The 23,430-nt window shown below is 49.0% G+C and overlaps 1 protein-coding gene across 1 annotated transcript; it reads left to right on the forward strand.

The window, feature by feature from the left end:
- Positions 1-4,445: 4,445 nt before the first annotated feature.
- Positions 4,446-6,935, forward strand: CDK5R2 (cyclin dependent kinase 5 regulatory subunit 2). The gene has a single exon (XM_012740312.2). The coding sequence runs from the start codon at positions 4,612-4,614 to the stop codon at positions 5,713-5,715; it is 1,104 nt and encodes a 367-aa protein (XP_012595766.1). The 5' UTR covers positions 4,446-4,611; the 3' UTR covers positions 5,716-6,935.
- Positions 6,936-23,430: the final 16,495 nt, after the last annotated feature.

Genomic DNA, 23,430 nt, shown 5'->3' on the forward strand with positions numbered 1-23,430 from the left:
AGGGGACAGCAGAGAGAAGGGAAGGCAGAAGCCAGGGAGCTGGGGAGAGAAGACCAGGAACGAGGATGGGAGAGGGCTGGCATCGTTAACCTAGATGGGAGAAATGACTCCCCTCCCATCAAGGAAGGAAGCAGAGTTTATGGCAGGGCAAAGGAGGCTCCAGCTTACCCATGTCCTCTCTGTCCCCTTCATCCTCAGTGCTCTAGCATCTCAGCATTGGTCCTTTCTCCCCCCACCCCAGGGCATCACATTCCTCACCTATGTTCCCAACCCTATTCTTTGTTGAAAAAACCTATATCGGGGCTCCTTGATTAAGTCCTTTAGCAAAGTGCCTGCTGGAAAGAGAAAGACAAGATAATTTGGGGTCCCCCCTTTGAAGCTAGCAGCACTTTCTTTGTCAGTTTCACCTCATCTCTTTGCTCATCCCCTCTCTCCACTCTGCCAGTTACCTGGAGAGGGGTTCTGCTCCCCTCCTCTGCCTTCCCAGGGCCTTACTCCTCCCACCCTCTCCTCCCTGGGGTAAGGGCTGCAGGAGAGGGAGGGAAGGGTGGGCTGACATATACCCTCCCTCTTTGCACCCCTCAGGAGCTGAGACCCTGGGGTGGGGGTATTGGATGAGTGAGGAAGCTGGGGACACAGCAGGATGTAGGCATTCAGGTGGGCCTTTATCCTGGCTGTTTTAAGAACCTGTACAATCCCTTAGTCTCTTTGTAGGGATTCCTAGGAGACATGAGGGTGCAATGACTTTGGGTTCTGGGACCTCCAGCCTTGGTGTTTACTGGGGATACCCAGAGCCCCAGCCACTTGTCCTCCTCTCCTTTACCTTCCCACCTTTCAGTGGTCCATCTAAGGCTTGGAGGGACCCAGGGAGATTTACATTACTGAGAGCCTGCGCTCCTCTCCCCTTGGTCTCCTGGGCTGAACTGCAGAGGTGCAGGTCTCACAGGATGCTGTGCACACAAAGACTGAGCCCATCAGACAGAGCAGATTAGGGAGAACCAGACAGGGCTGGAGCTGGAGAGTGAAACATTCGTGGGACAGATTTTATTTAGAATCAGAGCTGTGGAATTGAAAGAGGTTTTAAGAATCCTCTTTTAGGGCCGGGCGCAGTGGCTCACGCCTGTAATCCTAGCACTCTGGGAGGCCGAGGCAGGAGGATCGCTCAAGGTCAGGAGTTCAAAACCAGCCTGAGCAAGAGTGAGACCCCATTTCTACTATAAATAGAAAGAAACTAATTGGCCAACTAATATATATAGAAAAAATTAGCCAGGCATGGTGGTGCATGCCTGTTGTCCCAACTACTCGGGAGGCTGAGGCAGAAGGATCGCTTGAGCCCAGGAGTTTGAGGTTGCTGTGAGTTAGGCTGATGCCATGCCATGGCACTCTAGCCTGGGCAACAGAGTGAGACTCTGTCTCAAAAAAAAAAAAAAAAAAAAAAAAAAAAGAAGGGAGATAGAACAGTGAAAGGGAGGAGGAGTATGAGGAGCACTGCCTGCAACATTCCCTGAATGATGGGGCCCACCTGCCCAAGGGGGTGAGTGAGGTGAAATTGGTGTGATCATCATTAATAAGGCCATGGTCCTACCTGGACTAAAACCTCAGTCTAGGCTTGCAGTACTTGCCTTAAAGAGCCTTCAGGTATAAGCAATTATCTGAACAGGCACTCCTCTAGGTAACCTATGAGAAATAGAGACAGACAAGGACCTTGGCCTCAGGGGCTTTGCCATCTAAGGGAGTCTGATACTGCCAGCCCTGCTCCAAAGGTATATATGGGAACTGGACAGACAGAAGCAACGTGCAGACACTAATATAGATACATAAACCATAGAATACAGGCCCTAAACATAACCCAACCAGAAAAGTACACTGGCAGATGTGGTGGAGAAGCCACCACCCTTCTGTGAAGCCCATCTCCTCCATGAAGTCATCCTGGTTTCACTACATTTATCCCCCTTGGCCTCCACCCAGTAGAAACATAATGTCCTTCCTTCATGTCCTTTAATGCCTCCAGCTTATATATAACAGCAATGCTGTTACTCTTTATGGATCTCCTAGTTTGTCTTCTTGTCCTTTAAAATTTCATTCATATCCATCTTGTGCATCTTGGGCTGAGAACCCAGAGCCCAGCCCTTAGCCAAATTATTAGGCAGCAGCTGCTGCTGAGAAGAAATCAGAAAGGCCAATGTCAGAAAAAGCATTAGGTCCCTGCCAATCTGTCCAAGAAAGCTTCCCGGAGGAGGTGGGATTTCAAGAGTTGGACAGAAGGCAGGTTGCTTGTCCAAGGGAGGATTCTTGCTGGGTGCTAGGAGCTCAGAGGTTCAGGCAGGATAACCAGAGCAGGAGTAGGGGAGTATGTGGGTCTGAGGTAAGGCAAGGTGAGAGTGAGGAATGGGAATGGGAACCTCTGAAGCCCCTGGTTTGGGATCCCTGAAGCAAAGGAGTAAATTCTTGGTTCTCATCTGAGGACAATAGGAGGTCAGACCCTGGGCCTAGAGGGATGGTTCACAGTGGTGACGTCATGGGTGCTGCATAGAACACCTTGTCCTAAATGACTCCAGCAATAGGCCTATGTCGATGAGGGACTCCTGGGAGCCGAGCTGGGAGGACCCGTGTGCCATTCCGACCCATGTGCCAAGTGTTCTGCCAGCACAACTTGGTCTCTATGGGGCCTGTCCTTAACTACTGGTGAGCCAACGGTTCCTTGGTTCCAACGGTGTCAGATAGAGCTGACTCAGAAAACCTTTTAGGGTGAAGTGGAGCCAATTACAGGAGCTGAAAAGAGGGAACAATTTCTACAACTATGGGGAGAATGAGAGGTTGGGCAGGTCAGCTTGGGCTCCAAGAAAAGAAAAGTCAGATCCAAGGGAGCAGGAGGTACCCTGTTAAGAAAGTGCCATACCACGTAGAGGCTGAGTCAGGGATGGACAAGTCTGTGTGGCTGTGGTGGTGAAAGGAGGGGAATCAAGACAGGCAGACTGCAGGCCTCCAGGTGGGTGTGAATGAGTGGGGGCTGTGCGATGGCTGAGAAATGCTGATGCCTCTCGGGGCTGGAACTGTAGGCTAAGGGGATTCTGGAACAGTCTGTCTAGAGTCACACACACCTGCCCATACCGACATTGACAGCAGTGGTTCTCTGGAGCTGTGTTGGTGGTCTGTGAGGAGCATGGAGGTGACTCCAGGGACAATTCTAAGGATTATACTGTATTTATAGGCAGGGCCTTCTCTCACCATCAAACCCACATCCACCTCCAAGGCCCACTTAAGAAGCTGGAAGACTCTTATACTGAGGCAGCCACAGAGAGCAGGCTCTGAGAAGGGTAGACGCGGTCCTACAAGGCAGATAGAACAGGTCCCGAAGAGGCTGGGCTCAGGACCTTCAGGTAAGACCCAGAAAGCCCAAAACCCAGAGCAAAGGGCCTGGGGGCACTGAGAACAGAACAGACAGACCCGGAGAGAAGTGGGCAGGACCCAGCCTGACAGCTTGAGCGTGGGGGTAGAGAAAGCTGGGACCTTACCTGCAGGGTGCATTTAATGAGGAAAACCCACCTTAACCAGGGCCCAGGTCTGGGCTGGAGGTTAGTCCAACACTGCCAGTCTCCCTCTACACAGGAGGCCCATCCACTGTCCAAGACTGGGGAGACCAACTAATCCAATTTCCAGTATTTCCGCAGGGACCAACCATCCATCACCCACTCAAGTGTGAGATCAGTGTGTGTTGTGGGAACAACCAACCAAGAAGAGCTTCCCAGGGACCACACCCCAGGGCCTGCCCCACGGGCTCAGCTGCAGAGAATCAGGCTGGAAAACAGGCCTCAGGGACACATCTGAGGGTCTTTTTGCTCCCTCTTCTTCCTCCTCCCCAAGCAAAGACCTCCAAGGAAGAGGGGCTGTGACCTCTGAGAAGGCCACCATGCCAGCACCCCTCACAAGCAGAGCAAAAAAAATGTGCCAGCCTGCAGCCCTCTGTAGTGACCTGGGGGGCGGGAGGAGCGGCTTGAAACCGACCAGATTGGAGGAGACAGTGCAGCGCGACCTAGCTGGGACCCCCTACACATACTCAAAGGTGCGTGGACAGAAGGCTGTTCCCACGGTTTCTCTGCCACCACAATCCAGTGCATCAAAACAAGCTGACCCAAGCCCTAAGACCTGGAGGAGAAGGTGGGCGCAGCCACTCCCCCTCCTCAGCTCTGAGCCTAAAGGGGCCTCTAGCAATCACGACCACCAACCACCTCCTCCCTCTTTCCCCCTTCAGTTGAAGGGAAAGGACCTGCGCTGGAGGGTGGAGGTAAGGCGGGACTTGAGATTGGCATGCAATATCCTATTGGTCAGAGGAGCTGCCGGTCACGAGGGCAGCTCGGGCAACGATTGGCTGCGTGAGGCGGGGCGCGGCGCCGCGAAAGAAGGGGCCCAAGGGGTGGGGCTGACGCTGCAGCTGGCGCAGCTCAGACTCTGAGCAGCCGCCGCCGAGCAGCCGAGCAGCCACCTTCCCCCGCCAGTCCGCGCGCCGGGGCCGGGGCTAGGCCCCCCACCGCCGGGTCCCCCGGGGCTGCAGCAGCAGCGGCGCCGCCCGCGGTTCCCACCGGAGCCCGGGCGCCGGTCCCGCTCTGCAGGATGGGCACGGTGCTGTCTCTTTCCCCTGCCTCCTCGGGCAAAGGCCGGAGGCCCGGCGGGCTGCCCGAGGAGAAAAAGAAGGCGCCGCCCGCGGGGGACGAGGCGCTGGGGGGCTACGGGGCGCCGCCAGTGGGCAAGGGCGGCAAAGGCGAGAGCCGGCTTAAGCGGCCGTCAGTGCTCATCTCGGCGCTCACCTGGAAGCGCCTGGTGGCCGCGTCCGCCAAGAAGAAGAAAGGCAGCAAAAAGGTGACACCCAAGCCGGCATCCACGGGCCCCGACCCCCTGGTCCAGCAACGCAACCGCGAGAACCTTCTCCGCAAGGGCCGGGACCCCCCGGACGGCGGCGGTGCCGCCAAGCCCCTGGCTGTGCCAGTGCCCACCGTGCCCGCAGCCGCCGCCACCTGCGAGCCACCGTCGGGGGCCAGCGCTGCCGCCCAGCCGCCGGGCTCGGGTGGGGGAAAGCCTCCGCCGCCGCCTCCCCCAGCCCCGCAGGCGGCGCCGCCAGTGCCTGGTGGCTCGCCGCGACGGGTCATAGTGCAGGCGTCCACCGGCGAGCTGCTGCGCTGTCTGGGCGACTTCGTGTGCCGACGCTGCTACCGCCTCAAGGAGCTGAGCCCCGGCGAGCTGGTCGGCTGGTTCCGCGGCGTGGACCGCTCGCTGCTGCTGCAGGGCTGGCAAGACCAGGCCTTCATTACGCCCGCCAACCTGGTGTTCGTGTACCTGCTGTGTCGCGAGTCGCTGCGTGGGGACGAGTTGGCGTCGGCCGCCGAGCTGCAGGCCGCCTTCCTCACCTGCCTCTACCTCGCCTACTCCTACATGGGCAACGAGATCTCCTACCCACTCAAGCCCTTCCTCGTGGAGCCCGACAAGGAGCGCTTCTGGCAGCGCTGCCTGCGCCTCATCCAGCGGCTCAGCCCGCAGATGCTGCGGCTCAACGCCGACCCCCACTTCTTCACGCAGGTCTTTCAAGACCTCAAGAATGAGGGCGAGGCCGCCGCCAGCGCCGGGGGTCCACCGAGCGGGGGCGCGCCCGCCGCCCCCTCGGCCGCCAGGGACAGCTGCGCGGCCGGAGCCAAGCACTGGACTATGAACCTGGACCGCTAGGGATACCCAGGGGCCGCGCCTGACCCCCGCCCCAGTCCCCGACACACACTCGGACGCCCCCGGGACCATCAAGCCACCGCTGCTGTTACCGCCGCTAGGCGACACAGCCTGGCCGAGGAAGAGCCGCTCCTGCCCCGCAGGGGAAGGTGGAGGCTGGGACACCAGAGGCCGAGGGGCCTGGATTTGCTGGGCGTGGAGTGGGGAGGGGGGATGAGAGCGGGAGGGCATCCCCAACCTCACCCTTTCCGTGTGTCTGCACCCCATCTCTCCATTTCTGCCTGGGTCTTCCCCGTCTCTGCTCTGTGCTGTGCGTGTCTGTAAGTCCATCTCCTTTTGCTTTTGTCCATTTCCTCACCTCGTTTCTGTCTTCATCTTTCCTCCTGTCTGCATCCCAGTCTCCTCCTCCCCACTCCGCCTTTTCCATTTTCAGTTCCTTGGGTGTGTGCGTTTCCATCTCCGTCTTACTCCTTGCCTGACTGTACCCTACTGCCCCGTTTCTCCTGCACCTGTGTCCCTACCTCCTCGTCTTTTTCTCTTGCTCCTATCATGTGTCACCATCTTCTCTCCTGTCTACCTTCCCCCTCCATTTGTGTCAACCTGCATTTCTTCCCTTGACTGAGTCCCCATACCCCCCTCTCCAGAGCGAAGGGAACGTTAGTTTTAATTTGAATGGACTGAGGTGCGGCGAGACACTGCAGCCCCAGGCGCCCAGACAAGCACCGGGATGGTCCCTCGCTCAACCCCCACCGCCTCTCCCCACCTTTTCCAACGTGTTGCATGCTGGGAGCCGGGGGGCGGGGAAGGGGCTGCTGGCTTCGTTCAGGAGGCTGAGGTTTGGAGGCTTAATCAACCTGGGAGACCACCCCAGCAGCGGCGCCTCACGGACTGGTGGGAGGAGAAAGAAAACTCTTCTTACCCTGGAAGAGGGGTGCCCCTCTTCCTTATTCTTCTCATTCTTAGGTTTCATGCCCCCCCCCCCGCCTTTTAATTTATTTGGTTGTTTTCAGAGGGAGGGGGGAGGGGGGAAGATTGGGCCTGGAACTGTCCGAGGTGCTGAGCTGGGGCGGACCGGAATCCTCCAGGGGAGTACCAGGGACTGGATTGGGCCTGGGGCCATGTCCACGGTGCCAATGATGCGGGCCGACGGCGCGGGCCACACTGTCTGTCTGTCCGTCTGCCCCGGAAAGAACTATAAAGCGCTGGAAGCGCCTGCAGATGGTTTTGCGCCGGCCTTTCTTTGGGCCCCAAGAGGGAGGGAGCGGGAGCGGGAGTGGGAGTGGACTGGTCATGAGAAGGGCAAGAGGGCAAGAAAAGGGGTCTAGTGGGGGAGATAGAGTCCCTGACAACTGCTACTCCTCCCCATCCCCACCATTAGTTTACATCTTACAGAGGGTAAAGAGTGAAGTGAGTTAGCTAAGGATTGAGGCCTAGTGATAAAGCTGAATCCGTCGCCCCATTCCCACCTCCCACTTGTCTAACCTAGCTCCCCATTAATGCCTGGGCCACATAGGGACTGCGTGATGAGGACAGCAGTTATTCCCCTTCTATGATGTGACCCGTTGAGGCAGAACTAGCTAGTCGTTTTTGCTGCTTTTCTCTTCCTCCCCAATCTCTCTCCACCGTGTCTGTGTGGTCAAGAGTCAAGCCAGGCCTAAGTCTGTGTTCACCATTCTCAAGTGGGGCCCGACTACCACACTTGGTTCCCTCACAATGGGTCGCTTCCAAGCTGCTTCAGTCTCACGCCCACATAGGGCAGTCTTGGGAGGCCCATTCCTCCTGGATACTCAGAGCCTAGCCTTTCATCACCAAGGAGGTGCGGACCCAGGCTGCTGGGGAGATGGAAACCATTCTCCAGGATTGAAAGAAGAGAAAAATGCGCTATGTAGCCTGAGATCCTTGCCCAGTCCCCGTTGCCTTCTTAGCCACATGGCTAAGCGCCCTGTTCAGTTTCATGGCCAAAGGAAGCCTGACTTCAGCAAAGCGCTCGCGACTCGGACCCTGGTGGCCGCCCGCGCCACGAGGATCCTGAGGGAGAGAACCTAGTGGGGCAGGCAAAGACAAGGCCCAGGGTCGCTGTCCGTGGTGCTGACGGGCGCGCTCGGGCGGGGCATGGGGGCGGCCTGTGGGGGCACGAAGAGTTGCGGACTCGGCCTCAACTAGGTCTTCCGGATAATTTGGGAATAGGGTGTGATCTATTCTGGCGGCGAGTCACAGAAGTCTAGCCCGAGAACCCAAGGATGTCGGCTTCCACTTGCCCTCCTGGGAGGACAGGACTCGACTCTCCCCTGGCCTCATCCCAGCGCCCTTCTACCCGGCCTGGAGCCGGAAATCCCGAGTCCAGATTTGTGAATCGAGTTCCCGGGGTGGGGGAAGGGGGAGAGCTGGCGGAAGGGGAGGCGGGAGCAGCCGCCCATTGGCTGGAATTTGGCGCAGTCAGCGCGATGCCGTCATCTCTTTTGGTTTGGGAGGAGGGAGGGAGGATCACTTGGGTCACCCCGCGGCTGTCGCCATAGTAACCAGACTGAGCGGGCGGGGCAGCCTCTCCACTCTTCTACCTCTGGCTGGTGAAAAAAAAAAAATCCTGGTCCGCCTTATTTGGAGCTAGTTAGGGAGACTAGCTTCTAGATTGGAATTTCTGAGTTAGAGGAACCTAAAGGGGACGGGAAAGAGACCTGAGAGCCTACAGACACCCGCAAACATCCTCCTGTCCTTGGGAGGCCTCTAGATACTGCCCCTGAAAGCGGGGACACAGCATCCTCCCTTTACTGCACACACACGCCCGTCCAGGAACTTGTGGTCTGACACTTGGAGACCTAGAGTGAGAAAAAAGCCGCAGTGAGTAGTAGCCAGTTAAATCCCACTTTCTTTGCCATGCCCCAGGGCATGAGACACTGCCATAATCCGATTAGGAGGGGAGGGACTGTAGAAGGATCAACATGAATACGTGGAAGAATTAGCCTCCTGGGTCAAACTTGATCAGAGTCCTGTTTTCTCAAGGAGGGGGCAGTTGTAAAGGGCCCAGAACAGTCTCCTGAGGAGGCGAGGGGAGAAGGGAGTAAGTGCAGAAACAGAGTAAGGCGCCTTCTTTACTGCTCAGGAGTAATCGTGGGAAAAGTGAGTCCAAGCTGATGATGAGGTTTAAAGAAGGCCCAGAGTTTTAGAGAGAGCCCAGCAGGGGAGAGGGGTAGACTGAGGAAAAAATGGCGACGGAGGATAGAAGACAGAAATCCAGCTGGAGCCATGACTCAGCATTTTCCCTCAGCAAAGTGCTAGAGTGATTCTCCAGCACAGGGGCCTGGGAGAGGGGAGCAGGAAAGCAAATGGCAGGTAACAGGTGATCCACCCCTTTGCATGATACGTGCTATTACATGCAGGGACACATAACCCAAGGCACACATTTTAACCCAGATGGGGGCACAAATGCATTTATACTGATGATAGCTCATCAGTCATAACATATACACATCTCCACTCCCTCCATCCCTGCCTCCCTTTCCTGGAGTAGAGGACATTCTGTCCTGAGAGTCATGGTTGCCTGTCCCTGAAATACCTTGGTATTTATTGGAAAAGGAAAAATACAAAAAAAAAAAAAAATCACAGATTGGGGGGGGGGTTGTCATGGTAACTGCTTTGCCTGCCAGGAGGGTGCCCTGCAACCAGAGCATCTGGCAGTATCCAAGAGAACATCCTATGGCCTCTACCCACTAGGATCTTGCTTCAAGCACCCAGATGGGCACCTCTGGAAGGCTTCTACAATGGAGGCTGCCAAAGCAGCCCCTTTGGTTATGTCATTATGACAGGGATAGTTGGAAGCCTGGTATAGGGACCCGACCTTCTTCATGTACTGCACTTTAAGTGGCACTTCTGACCTCTTTGTATATCACAATGTTTGCTGTGAGTAGTCTCAAAACAGCAAGATTAACACTTCAAAGACCTTTATTTATGACCATGACTTTCACTCTCAGCTTCTTGCCACATACCGTACAAAAAGATCATCTATAGGTTAGGAGTGCAGATGAGGGTAGAAAAATTGTTTAGGTCACTGTGATGGAAGATTGGGTATAATATAGATAAACCACAGGACATAATGTTGGAATTCAAGTTCTTTTGACCTTAGTTCCTTAGTTTAATATATCAACGAAGTTTTTAGAGGCAGGCCTCTGTTGCAATTGCAGGCTGGTTGGCTGACTTCTCACCCCAGCCCTTTTTTCCTCGGTATTCAGGCTTAATCTCTTAGTTTCTGGTTTAAAATCATCCTGATCCAGTTAGAGGCTTCATGGTTTTTTGGGTTTTTTCCCCTAGATTCTTCCCACTGTCCTTTTAGCAATTGGCTTCTCTCAAATTCTCTTCCTGCTTAGAGATATTGCCCAAAATAATTACTCTCCTCACTTAGATTTTTCCCCCTTTTCTTTACACCCCTTAATCATTGTCTTCTGTGATTAATATTTAGCTTCAAGCCCATAAATCATAAAATTAGTCTCTCTGTATTTTCATATATGACAACCTAAAAGGAAGGAGGAGCCATAATAAACAATATAGAGAAATAGATATTTCTTTACATCACAACATTTCTACATGTTATTCCTTTAAAAAAATAATTTACATATCATCCCAGAAAACACTGAAAATGAGGAAAACTCTAAAAGAATAGTACCAATGAAGAGCTTGCCCTATCAGGTATTAAAATGTGTTATACAGCTAAGGTAGCTGAAATATATGGCACTGGTACAGGAATAGACAGATCAGTAGAACAGAATAGATAATCCAAAGCTAAACTCTGGCATACATGGAAATTTAATATATGATAAAGGTACCATTTCAAATTCATTGGGAGAAAAATGTGCTAGTCAGTAAATGGTTTTGATACAACTGGGTAGTCATTTTTATGAAGAAAAAGATCAATACTGCCTCATTCTTTACCCCCAAATAAATTTCAAATTGGTCAAAGATTTAATTTTTCTAAAAAAATTATAAAAAGCCTTAGAAGAGGGAAAATTTGAAAGTATCAATTAACATTTTAGATGTACATACCTTTCTACTCAGGAATTCCAACTTATAGTATTGATGCCAGAGAAATACTTGAATATTTTTACAAAGAGAAGTGACAAGAATTTTAAAAATTGTATTCTTGTTTGGACAGAGAAAAGTTGGAATCAACTTAAATATCCTTTGGTAGCTTAGGGGTTAAATAAACTTTGATACATCCAAATTACTGAATACTATAGTATTTAGTTAAAAAGAATGAGGGTATTGACATGAAAGATCTCCAAAATATGGAGCTAAATTAAATGTGCATAAAAATATATATTATACAATATCATTTATGCAAAACTAAACTATAATTTTTCTGTGTGTGTGTGTATGGCTAACAGAAGCTTGAGAAAGAGATATATCACATCACTCTTAAGTGACTTCTGGGAAGGGATTGTAATTGAAGTTGTCTAAAGGACTTTCACTTTATCTGTGGAGTTTAATTTTTTCCAGTAAAATATATTAGTATATTGTTTGTATAATTAGAAAACAGTAATTACTATATGACAATAGTTAAATAGAAAATACTTGGGAAAATATGGGTTATTTATTGTTGTTGTTATTGTTGCATCTTGGGATAGTTGGAGAACATCTTTTTTTTTTTTTTTTTTTTTTTTGAGACAGAGTCTCGCTTTCTTGCCTAGGCTAGAGTGAGTGCCGTGGCGTCAGCCTCGCTCACAGCAACCTCAAACTCCTGGGCTCGAGTGATCCTTCTGCCTCAGCCTCCCGGGTAGCTGGGACTACAGGCATGCGCCACCATGCCCGGCTAATTTTTTATATATATATCAGTTGGCCAATTAATTTCTTTCTATTTATAGTAGAGACGGGGTCTCGCTCTTGCTCAGGCTGGTTTTGAACTCCTGACCTTGAGCAATCCGCCCGCCTCGGCCTCCCAAGAGCTAGGATTACGGGCGTGAGCCACAGCGCCCGGCCTGGAGAACATCTTTTTAGGGGTAGAGAGATCTTAATGGAAAAGATTGATTCATCTGACTCCATTTAGGCTTTTGAATGTCAAGAAGTAGAGAAAGAAGCAAAAAGAAAAAAATCGTCACAATACCCCTGACTTATTTTCTTCACAGCATTTGTCCCCACCTGATTTATTTTGTATCCTCCCAAGAAAAACAAGATTGAAAGACCAGTGACCAACAGAGAATGTATTTGCAACACAATATAATTTTCAATAGAAAAATATTTCAAACTGTGAAGAGGTAATTCACAAAAAGGAATGTAAACAATTGATAAACACAAATATATTTTATTATTGACCAAAGAAATTCAAATCAAATCAGTAATAGGATATCGCATCTCCTATACTTACAAATATTATAAAAATGGAAAATTACAACCATGGGAAAAGCATGGGGAAATGAACATGATAATTCAGTCTTTGGGGGAAAATGTGAAAGGCAGCACACTCTCTGATCCAGCTACCACATTTCCAGAAACTTGCCCTAAGGAGATAAGTAGGTAAAGACCTGATACATGAATGCTTATTATAACATTGTTTATCATAATTAAAAAATTGGATACTACCTAAGTGAACCTCAGGAGATTATGTAAATTGTGATAAGTTAATATTCATTGCAATACTATGGATCATTAAAAATTATACATCAATATGTAGTTATTGACATAAAGAAGACCATAACAAAGTGAAAATAACAGATTACAAAATTATAATTGGTCCCATTTCTGTGAGAGAGAGAGAGAGAAGAGAGACCTTTAAACATCTGTCCCCTTCTTGTCATTTAGAGCTCGATAATGGCCACTCCTTCCTATTATCATCTCCCAAATTAATCTCAGCCTGTCCCACTGTCACCCTCCATCACATACCCATGATTTATTTTTTTCATAGGATTTGTCCCCATCTGAAAATATATTATTATTACCTAAAAAGAAGAAAAGCTGTAAAGAGAGAAAGAAAAGATAACAGAGAGAGAGAGAGAGAAGGAAGGAAGGAAGGAAGAAATGGAGAAAGAGAGGAAGGGAAGGAGGGAGGGTGGGAGGAAGGGAGAGAGGAGGAGGGAAGAGGGGAAAAGTAAGGCTGATAGTATCTGGCAAAGGTGAAACATGTGTACAGCCTTGTCCACCTTCTCTGTCACACATCTCTAAAGTCCCTTTGCTGCCTACCTCTGAAGCTGTTTTCAGATCTCCACAGTTTGCTAATGTCCCTTGCTGAATAAACGGGTTAGGCACCTATCTAGCCCAGCAAGCATGTGTGTCTACACACACAGCACATATATGGTGCATACATGCACGCAGAGCACACATATGTACATACTCTTACAAGGTTCCATTCAAGATCATTTAAAGAACACTGGTCTATCTTTTTCATAAGTTCCATAGAAGACTCACTGTCCTTCATTCAAATAACAAAGCTAGGGGAAGTTTTTCTCTTTACATTCACTTGTTCATATCCTTTAAACAATGAGAACTGGCACAACATCTGGCATGCAGTCGGCTCTCAATGAATAAGAGCTGACGTTCATTCAAGTGGTATCCAATTTTTTAATACAATAAATGATGTTATGATAAGCATTCATGTGTCAGGCCTTTTCCCATTTATCCCCTTTGGACAATAAATAAATGAACTAAAAAGGTAACAGTTCCCATGTTTGTGTTTGATTGCTAATAAGTGTAGGACTAAATATATGTCTTTAGAACACAACTGTGGTAAATAACTCCTCCCAGATGTTCTACATTTTTCTTCTCTTTTCAGTTGTTCTTGGTTTATGTTGACTTGTTTTGTTTTTTTCTTTTTAATAAAGATAAGGTCCTGCAGGATCACCCAGGCTAGAGTGCAGTGGCATGATCACAACTCACTGCAACCTTGAACTCTCAAGCAATCCTCCTTCCTCAGCCTCCCAAGTAGCATACGCCACCATGCCCAGCTATTTTTATTTTTAGTAGAAATGGGGGTCTTGCTATGTTGCCCATGGCAAGATCTTGAACTCCTGGCATCAAGTGAATCTCCCCTCTCACCTCCCAAAGTGCTGGGATGACAGGCGTGAACCACTGCACCCAGCCTATGCTGGGTTTTTTAGTTGGTTTTTAATTTGCATATTAAAACTTCTTTGAATTTTATTCTGATACTTTTATAGAATTTTTATTTCATTTTTTAATCTATTTTGGAATTTGATTTTGTATGTGGTGAGAAATAAAGATATAACTATTTTTCCCAAATGAATAGCAAATTGTACCAACCTTTTAACAGTCTTGCTTTGGCCCCAGTGAATGCCATCTTATTATTTATGAAATTCCCACACATACGTGAATCTGTTCCAAGGTTCTATTCTGTTCCATTGGTCTACTTAACTATTGCTGTGGCAAACCACACCTTTAGTAACTAGTTTTTCGGTATGTTCATTGTACTTTTGCTAAAATTACCTTGTCTATTCTTAAACATAGGCCAGAAAAACTTTAGAATCAAGCCCGTCAAGTTTCATAAAATTCCTCTGGGATTTGGATTGAGACTGCACCACTTTTACAAATCAATTTGGAGAGATTTGACAATTTTGCAAGACTGAGTCATTACACTCGGGAATATGCTCAGTCTCTCCATTTATTCAGGCTTCTTTTATGTTCGTTAGTGAAGAATTATAGTTCTTCACTTAGGTGTTTCCCATGTTTTCATTTGGTTGATCTGGGAGCATATTTTCATTGCTGTTGTAAACCTGTTATTCCCAATTCTTTTCCTTCTTTTTACAGGGTTATAGGAAAACTGTAGATTTTTTTGTATGTTGATATTATACCTTATTGGCATTTCATTAGTTCTAATTGTTTTGCAGTTGGCTGTCTTGGATTTTCTAGGTAAGCAATCATATTGTCTGCAAACAAGAACATTTTAATATCTTCTTTTCCAGTATGTACACATAGCATATTATCTTTTCCTGTCTTATTGCATTGACTAGGATCTCCAGTGCAATGTTTGGTGGTAGCAGTGATGACAAGGTTAAAAGAGATAAAAAGACATCCTTGCCTTGTCCCTAACTTTTATGGGAATGCTTCTCATGTTTCACCAACTGCTTTTTCATTTGAATGTTCTGTTTTGTGTACATTGCTGTATAGTAAGTCATCTCAATTTTTAGGAAGTTGATAAAACTTTAACCAAAATAATTACTCAAATTGCCTGTCCTGTGTGGAGCACCAATTTAGCCATGTTGGAGTACATGGTCCTGGGTGTGTGCAATCTGGGGACATAGGAGGGGGTGGCTGAATGCCCTCCATGGGACTTTCTCCTTACTTGATATTTAAAGACTGTGTGATACAATGTGCCGAAAAAAAGACTATGATTCAGAGATTTGAGTCTCTCCTCTACCATGTACTAGCTGCTGATCTAAGACAGTTATTTAACTTCTCTGAATTTCAGTTTTCTTATCTATCAGATGGAAACAAATATCTCAGGTTTATTGTATCTATCAAATGTCTATGATAGGAAGGACAATATTACTGTTGTTGGGGTAAACAACTATGACTATGGTAGTCAGCACTATTAATAAATATTGACAAGAGATTAAGGGACAGAGATAGAAAGTCCAGAATGGGGCCCTGGGATGCTCTGACCAGCTCTGCTGGCCTGGAGGCAGTGGGGAGCCCTGAGGACCAGATCTCCCATGAGCTATCCTGTGGCCTGGTGACTGTGTTTATTCTTTGCTGCCAAGTCTTGGTCCCAATGGGATGCACGTGCCTCTCTCTGGAATGCCAGTCAGAGGACTTGCTTCAGTTGCCGGTGTGTAGGTGCTTGTACCAGCCTGGCCTAGCACAGCAGCATTCCTGAGTCCCTCCTGGGACTCCACTCCAGGGATCCCTCCACTGGTTTGGGCCAACAGGAAAGGAAGAACAGCTGAGAGGGCTGCACCTACAACTCACCTACTTTGTGATCAGGGGTGAGGACAGATGCATCTTGGGGCATCTTGGACACTCGGCCCTAAGAATAGCACACACACATGTGTATGCTAATGCCTGTACTAACATCCATGCTACAGGATGTAGTGGACATATCCTGAGATTCACAGCAAATCTGGGCTCTGCTATTTTCTCACTGTAGAATCTTGTGACTTTGTTTCCCTCGTCTGATACGTAGGAATTATAAAAACTTTACTACTTTTAAAGAGGCTAGGCCGGGCGCGGTGGCTCACGCCTGTAATCCTAGCACTCTGGGAGGCCGAGGCGGGCGGATTGCTCAAGGTCAGGAGTTCAAAACCAGCCTGAGCGAGACCCCGTCTCTACCATAAAAATAGAAAGAAATTAATTGGCCAACTAATATATATAATATAAAAATCAGCCGGGCATGGTGGCTCGTGCCTGTAGTCCCAGCTACTCGGGAGGGTGAGGCAGGAGGATCGCTTGAGCCCAGGAGTTTGAGGTTGCTGTGAGCTAGGCTGACGCCATGACACTCACTCTAGCCTAGGCAAGAAAGCGAGACTCTGTCTCAAAAAAAAAATAAAAATAAAGAGGCTGTTGGAAGTATTAGGTGAAATCGTGTCTGTGTATGTGATCTATAAGCTGTAAAGCATAGAATAAATAAAAAATAGTCCCGATTTCGGCCCTCAGGTGTGTGTCAACTGGCCGTTGCACAGTTGTATATGCAAGACAGACCCTAGAACTGTGTGTTAAAGGTAGAAAACCAAGGGGAAGGGTTAGGGTATTGGGAAGATGATAACAGGACCACTCCCCACCTTTCCCATTCATTGCACCACCTAGCAGTGCCCCAGATCTCTCCACCCTGCAGAACAAAATGGACAGTGCTGCCTGGAGCCTCCTTGACAAGCATCTGATGTGTTGCTAAGCAACTTGGCCTCCTCTTCCAGAAAAAGGAACCCAATGCTCAGATCCCGGCCTTCCAGCCTCCTTTAGCTACTTCCTTTTCCTGCAGCCTCAAAAAGGATGGAAACTCAAGAAAGGAGCTTCTCTGACTCAGGGAGGAAGAGCTGGGGTATAGAATTGGAAGATCAGACTGATGGGAAATGGTATCAGCTTGCAAGGCAGGTCTTTGTTTCTGGGAAATCGGCGCTGAGGGGGATGATAGTAATGAAGCAGCCCTCTGTGCTGGACACTTTAGGCACATGTTCCATCCTTGCACCAAAGCACAATGGTAGGTATAATCTCCATTTTACGATGAGATCACTAAGGCCTGGAGAGAGTAAGCAGTCTTCACAATCCCACAGGGAACATACTGAGGTTGGGTTTGAAGCCACATCCATCTGGGTTCCTTCTACTCCACCATATTGTTTGAGATAAGTGCAAGGGTCATAGTTGGCCATGAGACTTCTGAAATGCATTTCTCACTTTGTTTCATCTAAAACCCATGGTAAGTGCTGGAATTGAGAACGTGTTCTGGGTGTGGGCTAGAGTTTGGACATATAGTCCTGACACTTCCTGGGCTTCTCAGAATGCCAGAGTCTGTTAGTGAGAATGAAGAAATAGTGGGCAGAAAGAGAGAGTGCAAACTGGGCTAACAGGGTGTGAATTGCATCTCTAACACATGCTAGCTCTGTGATCCCAAGCAAGTTATTTAACATTTTGTGCTCAGTTTTCCTCATCTATAGACTGGGAATAATACTAGAACCAACTCCAGAGGGTTGTAAGGAGTAAATGAATGTAAGGCTATTTGAATAGTGCCCTGCACATAAATGTTCAGTAAGTATTAGCCCTTATTATTATTACTTCTAGGAGGTAATAATTTAGCATATTAATTTCTTTCCCATCCTTAGTGGTTAAGAGAACTCAATGCCTCTTAAATCAGACTGAGCTCCAATCCTATACTGCCCTTTCTGTTTGACTTTAGAGAAGGTGCTTAACCTCTCTGTGGATCAGTTTTCTCATCTCTAAAATGGGGAAAATAATAATATCTACTTCTGAAGGCTGTTGTAGAGATCAGATTCAATTTGGAGCCAGGTGCACTACTCTAGAGGCTGAGTTGGGAGGATTGCTTGAGCCAAGGAGTTGGCGGCTGCAGTGAGCTAAGATCGTGCCACTGCACTCCAGCTTAGGTGACAGAGCAAGACCCTGCCTCTAAAAAATAAAATAAAAATAAAAGCAAATGCAATTTGGGTATTAGTTAAGGTAATGTTAGTTGCTGTAATAAGAAAACTTCTCATCTCCAAATTTCATATAGTAGTCCACACAATAACCATGGGAAGTAAGTATTACTATTATCAACATATGAGAAAACTGTATCTCAGAATAGTATAGGCATATTCCCAAAGTCACATGGCTAGCACCTAGCTGAGATCTTATAATGGTAAATTCAATACATTCTCTTGTCACTCCACAAAGAAGTGGAGGCTGTCCTAGGCATAGGAGGCCAACCCTTGCGGTGGTGGTTGTAGATCCATAATCAGTCAAGAAGCTGGTTCTTGGTGAAGTTCACCACATGGGCCCAGGACAAAGTCTAGACTGGCATGGAAAAGTAAGCGTGGCCACTCAAGTTCTTTCCCAGGGCACGTGGAGGCTATCTGATTAGGATTAGGGAGGATGAGGAGGAGGCAGGTGCTTGCTTGGGTTTGGGTCATGTTTGTTTGTTTAATAGAATGCACTGATATATACTTATAGAATAATTTAATCTTTATAGCAAGGCTATGAGGTAGGTTCCATTGTTATCATATCCATTTTACACATAAGGTAATTGAGGCCAAAAAAGAGTAACTTGCTTGAGGTCACACAGCTTGTAAGTGACAAAGCCAGCACTCAAACCCAGGAAGTCCAGCCCAGAGCCCCTGCTATTAACCACCAAGCTATGTTGCCTTTTGTTTACAAAGAAAATTATGCTAGGAATAAAGGAAACAGCAAACAAGATCCAGTGAGAGAGAGTTCTCAGACATAGAAAAATTCTCTGTTAGTGAGACATTGAGCCACTTGCCTCTAGACGTGAGCTGCACCATCCCAGGACAGAGAAGAGGCACAGGGAAATCCTGCTGGCCAAACCAAAGTAGGAAATGCCACTCAAGTCAGGGTACAGTCAGACCCCCACCGACCCCAGAGTACAGGGATCTACTCCAAGCTTGCGGGGCCACAGTTGGGAAAGTGAAGGGTACAAAAGGCATTAGGGTAGCAAAACAGTTTCTGTTCCTTATCAGGAGCAAAGGTGCTTCCTTATCAGGTGGGGGCCCAACAAAAGACACTCATAAGCTGTCAGTTTGTTCTCCATAACCCATTGTAGGTGGTGAACACCTGCCACGGGGAAGCAGTGGGTCAGGGTTACAGGAGGAGGAAGCTACCAGGAAGGCCCAGGAAGAAGGGGTCTGGAGGGATGGGAGTCAGGCTAGGGTAGACTCTTCACTTCCCCAAGCCTCAGTTTCCTCATCTGAAAGTAGAGATAACCATCCCCAGCTGGCAAGGTCATGGCCAGGTCAAAGGAAACACCACCTGTAAAGCATTAGCATAGGGCACAACCTGGCACAGAGTCAGGTTCAATGAATGATAAAGCATATTTTTATTATCAGCAGATCCACTTGACACGGATTATAAATAGCTCAAGGAACAAGTTAAATGCATTTTGGTAGATTTTGAAGACACACTGAAGGAAAGGTGAAGGGCAGAAGAGCAGAAGGCTCTGGAAAAAGTACATCACAGCAGCCCATTGCGATGCTTGTGTATGGTCACGTGAGCCCGGCATATGAAAAGGCTCTGTGAGCCTCGAGGCCCAATGTAGCATCATTGCTCTGTGACCGTGCAGGTCTCAGCAGTGTGGACACGGATGTCCTCGTGTCCATCTGCAAGTGATGGCAGGCGGAGCTTAGTCACACAGAGCACACATTACCGGAGGAGAGACATGGGTCTGTGTAATTCTGCGAGGGAGTGATCCTAAAAACAAGGTGATCAAGGGCCACTCAGGACTGTAGAGAAGTCACTCAGAGCAGTGGGGAAAGGCCTGGCAGAGGAACCAGAAGACACAGGTCCTAGAACAAGCCCTGATATTTCAAACCAAGTTATTTAACATCTTGAGCCTTGGCTTATTTATCCGCCAAGCAGATAAAACAATGCCTGCCTGTCTTTCTCCCTAACCTTGGAGAGGATCAATAAAACAATGAAAGTGAAAGCATTTTGTAAACTCTGTAGTGCAAGCATATGAAGAGGGGGAAGGGAATGAGCCATGTTTTCACCAGTAACTTGAGTGAGGGGATAGGAAAAAGGCTCAGAACTTCAGGGAATGCAAGAGGGGCTGGACCCTGGATTGGGAGAGGGAAGCAATGGTGGACTTGATACCTTAGAGGGCCAAGGATCAAGGGGTTAAAGGTCAATGAGGACAGGACTGGATCATCAGGAAACTGAATGTGTTAAGATTGTGGCTTTGGCCAGGCGGGGTGGCTCACGCCTGTAATCCTAGCACTCTGGGAGGCTGAGGCGCTGAAGCGGGCAGACTGCTGGAGGTCAGGAGTTCGAAATCAGCCTGAGCAAGAGCAAGACTGTCTCTAGTATAAATAGAAAGAAATTAATTGGCTAACTAATATATATAGAAAAAATTAGGCATGGTGGCGCATGCCTGTAGTCCCAGCTACTTGGGAGGCTGAGGCAGCAGGATTGCTTGAGCCCAGGAGTTTGAGGTTGCCGTGAGCTAGGCTGACACCACAGCACTAACTCTAGCCTGGGCAACAAAGCGAGACTCTGTCTCAAAAAAAAAAAAAAAAAAGATTGTGGCTTTTTCCAGGCTTGGGTGGAGTAGAGTCCTCCAAGCACCACAGTAACCCAGGGCTTGGGGACATCACAAAGGCAAGGTAGCTCCCAGGGCTGAGACAGACTGGAGAAGATGATATCCATCTATAGGATTCTTAAGATGGATTTGACCTTATCAGTCGTCTTTGACAGACGTTTTCCCAGCTCTTCTTTTTTTGGAACAGAGAGAACCTAGGTGACCCCTAAGGTTCCACAGAGCAGAGTTAGCAAATCCCTGGTTCAGCCTCATTATTTTAATGGGATGGGAATGGAATCCCAGAAAAGAGATGTGATTTCCTGAAGGTCACATAGCAAGTCGTTGCCAAGCTGCAACTGGAACTCAGCTTTTCTGGTTCCCAGCCCTATATCTTAGCTTCCCAAACTGGCTATGTGTACAAGAAAGAACAGACGGGCAGGAGAGCTTTCAGGATGTGATTTCATAGGTAGGAAGATCCCTTAATCTAACATCTCCTCCAGCTGCCCAGCAATGACTGAAATCCTCTCCTTTACTGACTCACAGTCTCAAGGTTAGAGAAGTCACCTGGTCCACCTCCCTCTCTACTTCTCATGCAGGGTCTGCTGAGCACTCTGGTGACAGAGAACTCACCTGGCATGTGCCATGGCAGAGGCTCTTCATTAGATCAAGGTGACTTGTCTTACTGGAGCCTCTAACCACGTGTCCCAGTATTGTCCTTAGTCACATGCATCTAGGTCCTCTCTCTCAGGACAGTTCTTTGAATAAATGAGGACAACCCCCTTTCCCCAGTTGATTTTCCAGACTACATCTCACATTGTTGTTGGTTTTCCAATGTTCTTCCTTGTTACTTGCTGGGTCCACTACACAATGTGTCCTCCATTTGGTCTTCTCCTGAAAGTATTACCTAATACTGCACAGTAATTCTGGGAAGTGGATCTATTCCTTCATCCCAGGTGCCATAACTTCATCTATGCCTCCTCAGATCTCAAGGATTTTCCTGCATTTCATGCTACAGGCTCCCATTTAATGTTGCATTGACTAACACATCACTAATTTACACACAGACTCTACTGAGCCACACCCTTACCAAGGCTCATACTCTGGCCTCCTGTTGTTTAAATGATTCTGTTGTTTAAATGATCCTCTTAGATCATTTAAAGATCCAAGAACAGGGCCTTGCACTCCTTGCTAAGAAATTTTACTATGTTACACTCAGCCCACAATGCTTAGCAGGCCAGATCTTTGTGGATCCTGGCTCTGTCTCTCCAGGGTGTTTCTTCTTGGCTTCCTGCCCCCTGCAAACAGGGCTGTAAAGAGGCTCTCTGCCTCCCCATGCACGTCACTGAGGCCCTCACCAGTCTGGACTCCTGCCCTGGCTCATTGACTTGATGAATATAGGAGCCTACTCCCTCCTCACGAGGCCTGTGGTGCACAATGATGTGGAATGTGCTATGCCCCGACAATAGATGGCTAAAGTAGGGTATCATTAAGTTTTCAAAGGCATAAAGAAAAGGAAGGAGATCATGACAAAGTTATCGATAGAGCCCTCTGTGTGATGGGACTACAGGGGATTTCTCTGTACCTATCTCCACTCCTCACCAAGCCAGTATTTAACAGAGGCCTTGTGTGTGTGTTTTCCAAAGTTCTACACTGAGTATGTTATTTGGAAAACCAGAAAAAATAAAGTGACAAGTAAAATGAAAATAAATAAAGACTCTTTCCCTAGGTGGACCTGGATGAATTCATCAGCACTCTTTGGGAAGGGGTACCTAATTGTCCAGGCTTCCAGCCCACAGGGCACAGGGAACTCTCCAGAGCTGTCTTGTGAGAGCCCAGGGCATTCTCTCGCCTGCTGGGAGGATCCTGGATCCAGAAAGAGATCACTTCCTTCCTCAGGGAAAGAAACCCCTGACCCTGGGGAGGAGAGCAGGAGCTGGCCTTGAAAACTCAGCTGCCACTTTAGGTACCTTCACTAGCTTTGTTTCCCTCTAAGGGAAGGCGTTTAAGGCAGTTTTCCTGCCAACGTGGTTTGGAAAAGGTGGGAAGCGAACACTGGGCCCGTGGCCCTGGTGGGCACAGTATTCAGAAGGGCCTTTAGGTGGTGAGGGAAAGGGCCCAGCCAGGAGAATGATCCACTCCACCCCCTTCCCAGACTTCCCCAGGCCAGACCTAGGATGCAGGGCCAGAGTTCCCCTTTGCACCCTCCTCTCTGAAGGCCAAAGAAGGCCTGGAGGCAACTACGCCCTCGCGTCCTCAGCGTCGTGAGGCACCTGAATTGCCATCACGCGACACACAAAGCCCTACGTGGCTTAGGTGCAAAACCTGGTCTGGCTTAGCCTCCTCCGACCAGCAGAGGGCGCGCAGCACCCGCGAGAAGGAGGGTGCCCCACTGGCCTGGCTGGGAGCCGCCGGCGAGGAAGGCGGGCGGGCGGGAGATCCCTTCTAAAAACAAGGCAGCAGATCCACAGAAAAGATAGCGACAGATACTGGGGGCAGGGGGCAGTTTGTGGGTGGGAGAGAAAGTGGAAGTGAGAGCGGGAGGGAGAGGGGCGGTGGCAAGGGGATGGAGGTGGGGAGGGGATGGGGTGGGGAGGGGATGGAGGTGGGGAGGGGATGGGGTGGGGAGGGGATGGGGTGGGGAGGGGATGGGGGTGGGGAGGGGATGAGGGAAGGCTAGGATGGGCTGAAGATGAGCCGAGGTGGGGTGGAGGTTGGGATGAGGTGGGGGCAAGTGAGATGGGGAGAGTGCGATGTGGGAGCTTGCTGGGAAGGAAGTTGGGATGGGGTGCGGTAGGGTGGGGGTGAAGGAGGGGTGAGGCGCAGTGGTCGACTGAGGGGGGTGCAGCAGGACGTCCCCCTCGTAGGCTGCGCCCACCCGCCAGGGCGCCTGGCTGCCGGCCAGCAGCACCCGAGCCCGCTTTGCCCTCCTCTGAGGCTCTTCCTCCGCAGGTCTTTCTGCTCCGGCCTGGCCTGAGCCTCTCCCTCCTTTCCCCCAAGACAGGTTCTGGTGCAGCAAAGAACAGAGCTGAGGCGGCGGGGAGCTCGGAGCTTTA

The sequence above is a fragment of the Microcebus murinus genome, chromosome 8 (genome assembly GCF_040939455.1).
Source record: "Microcebus murinus isolate Inina chromosome 8, M.murinus_Inina_mat1.0, whole genome shotgun sequence".
NCBI lineage: Eukaryota > Metazoa > Chordata > Mammalia > Primates > Cheirogaleidae > Microcebus > Microcebus murinus.

Excerpts from the sequence above, each read along its gene's own strand:
- CDK5R2 (XM_012740312.2), top strand. The coding sequence starts at position 4,612 with ATGGGCACGGTGCTGTCTCTTTCCCCTGCCTCCTCGGGCAAAGGCCGG.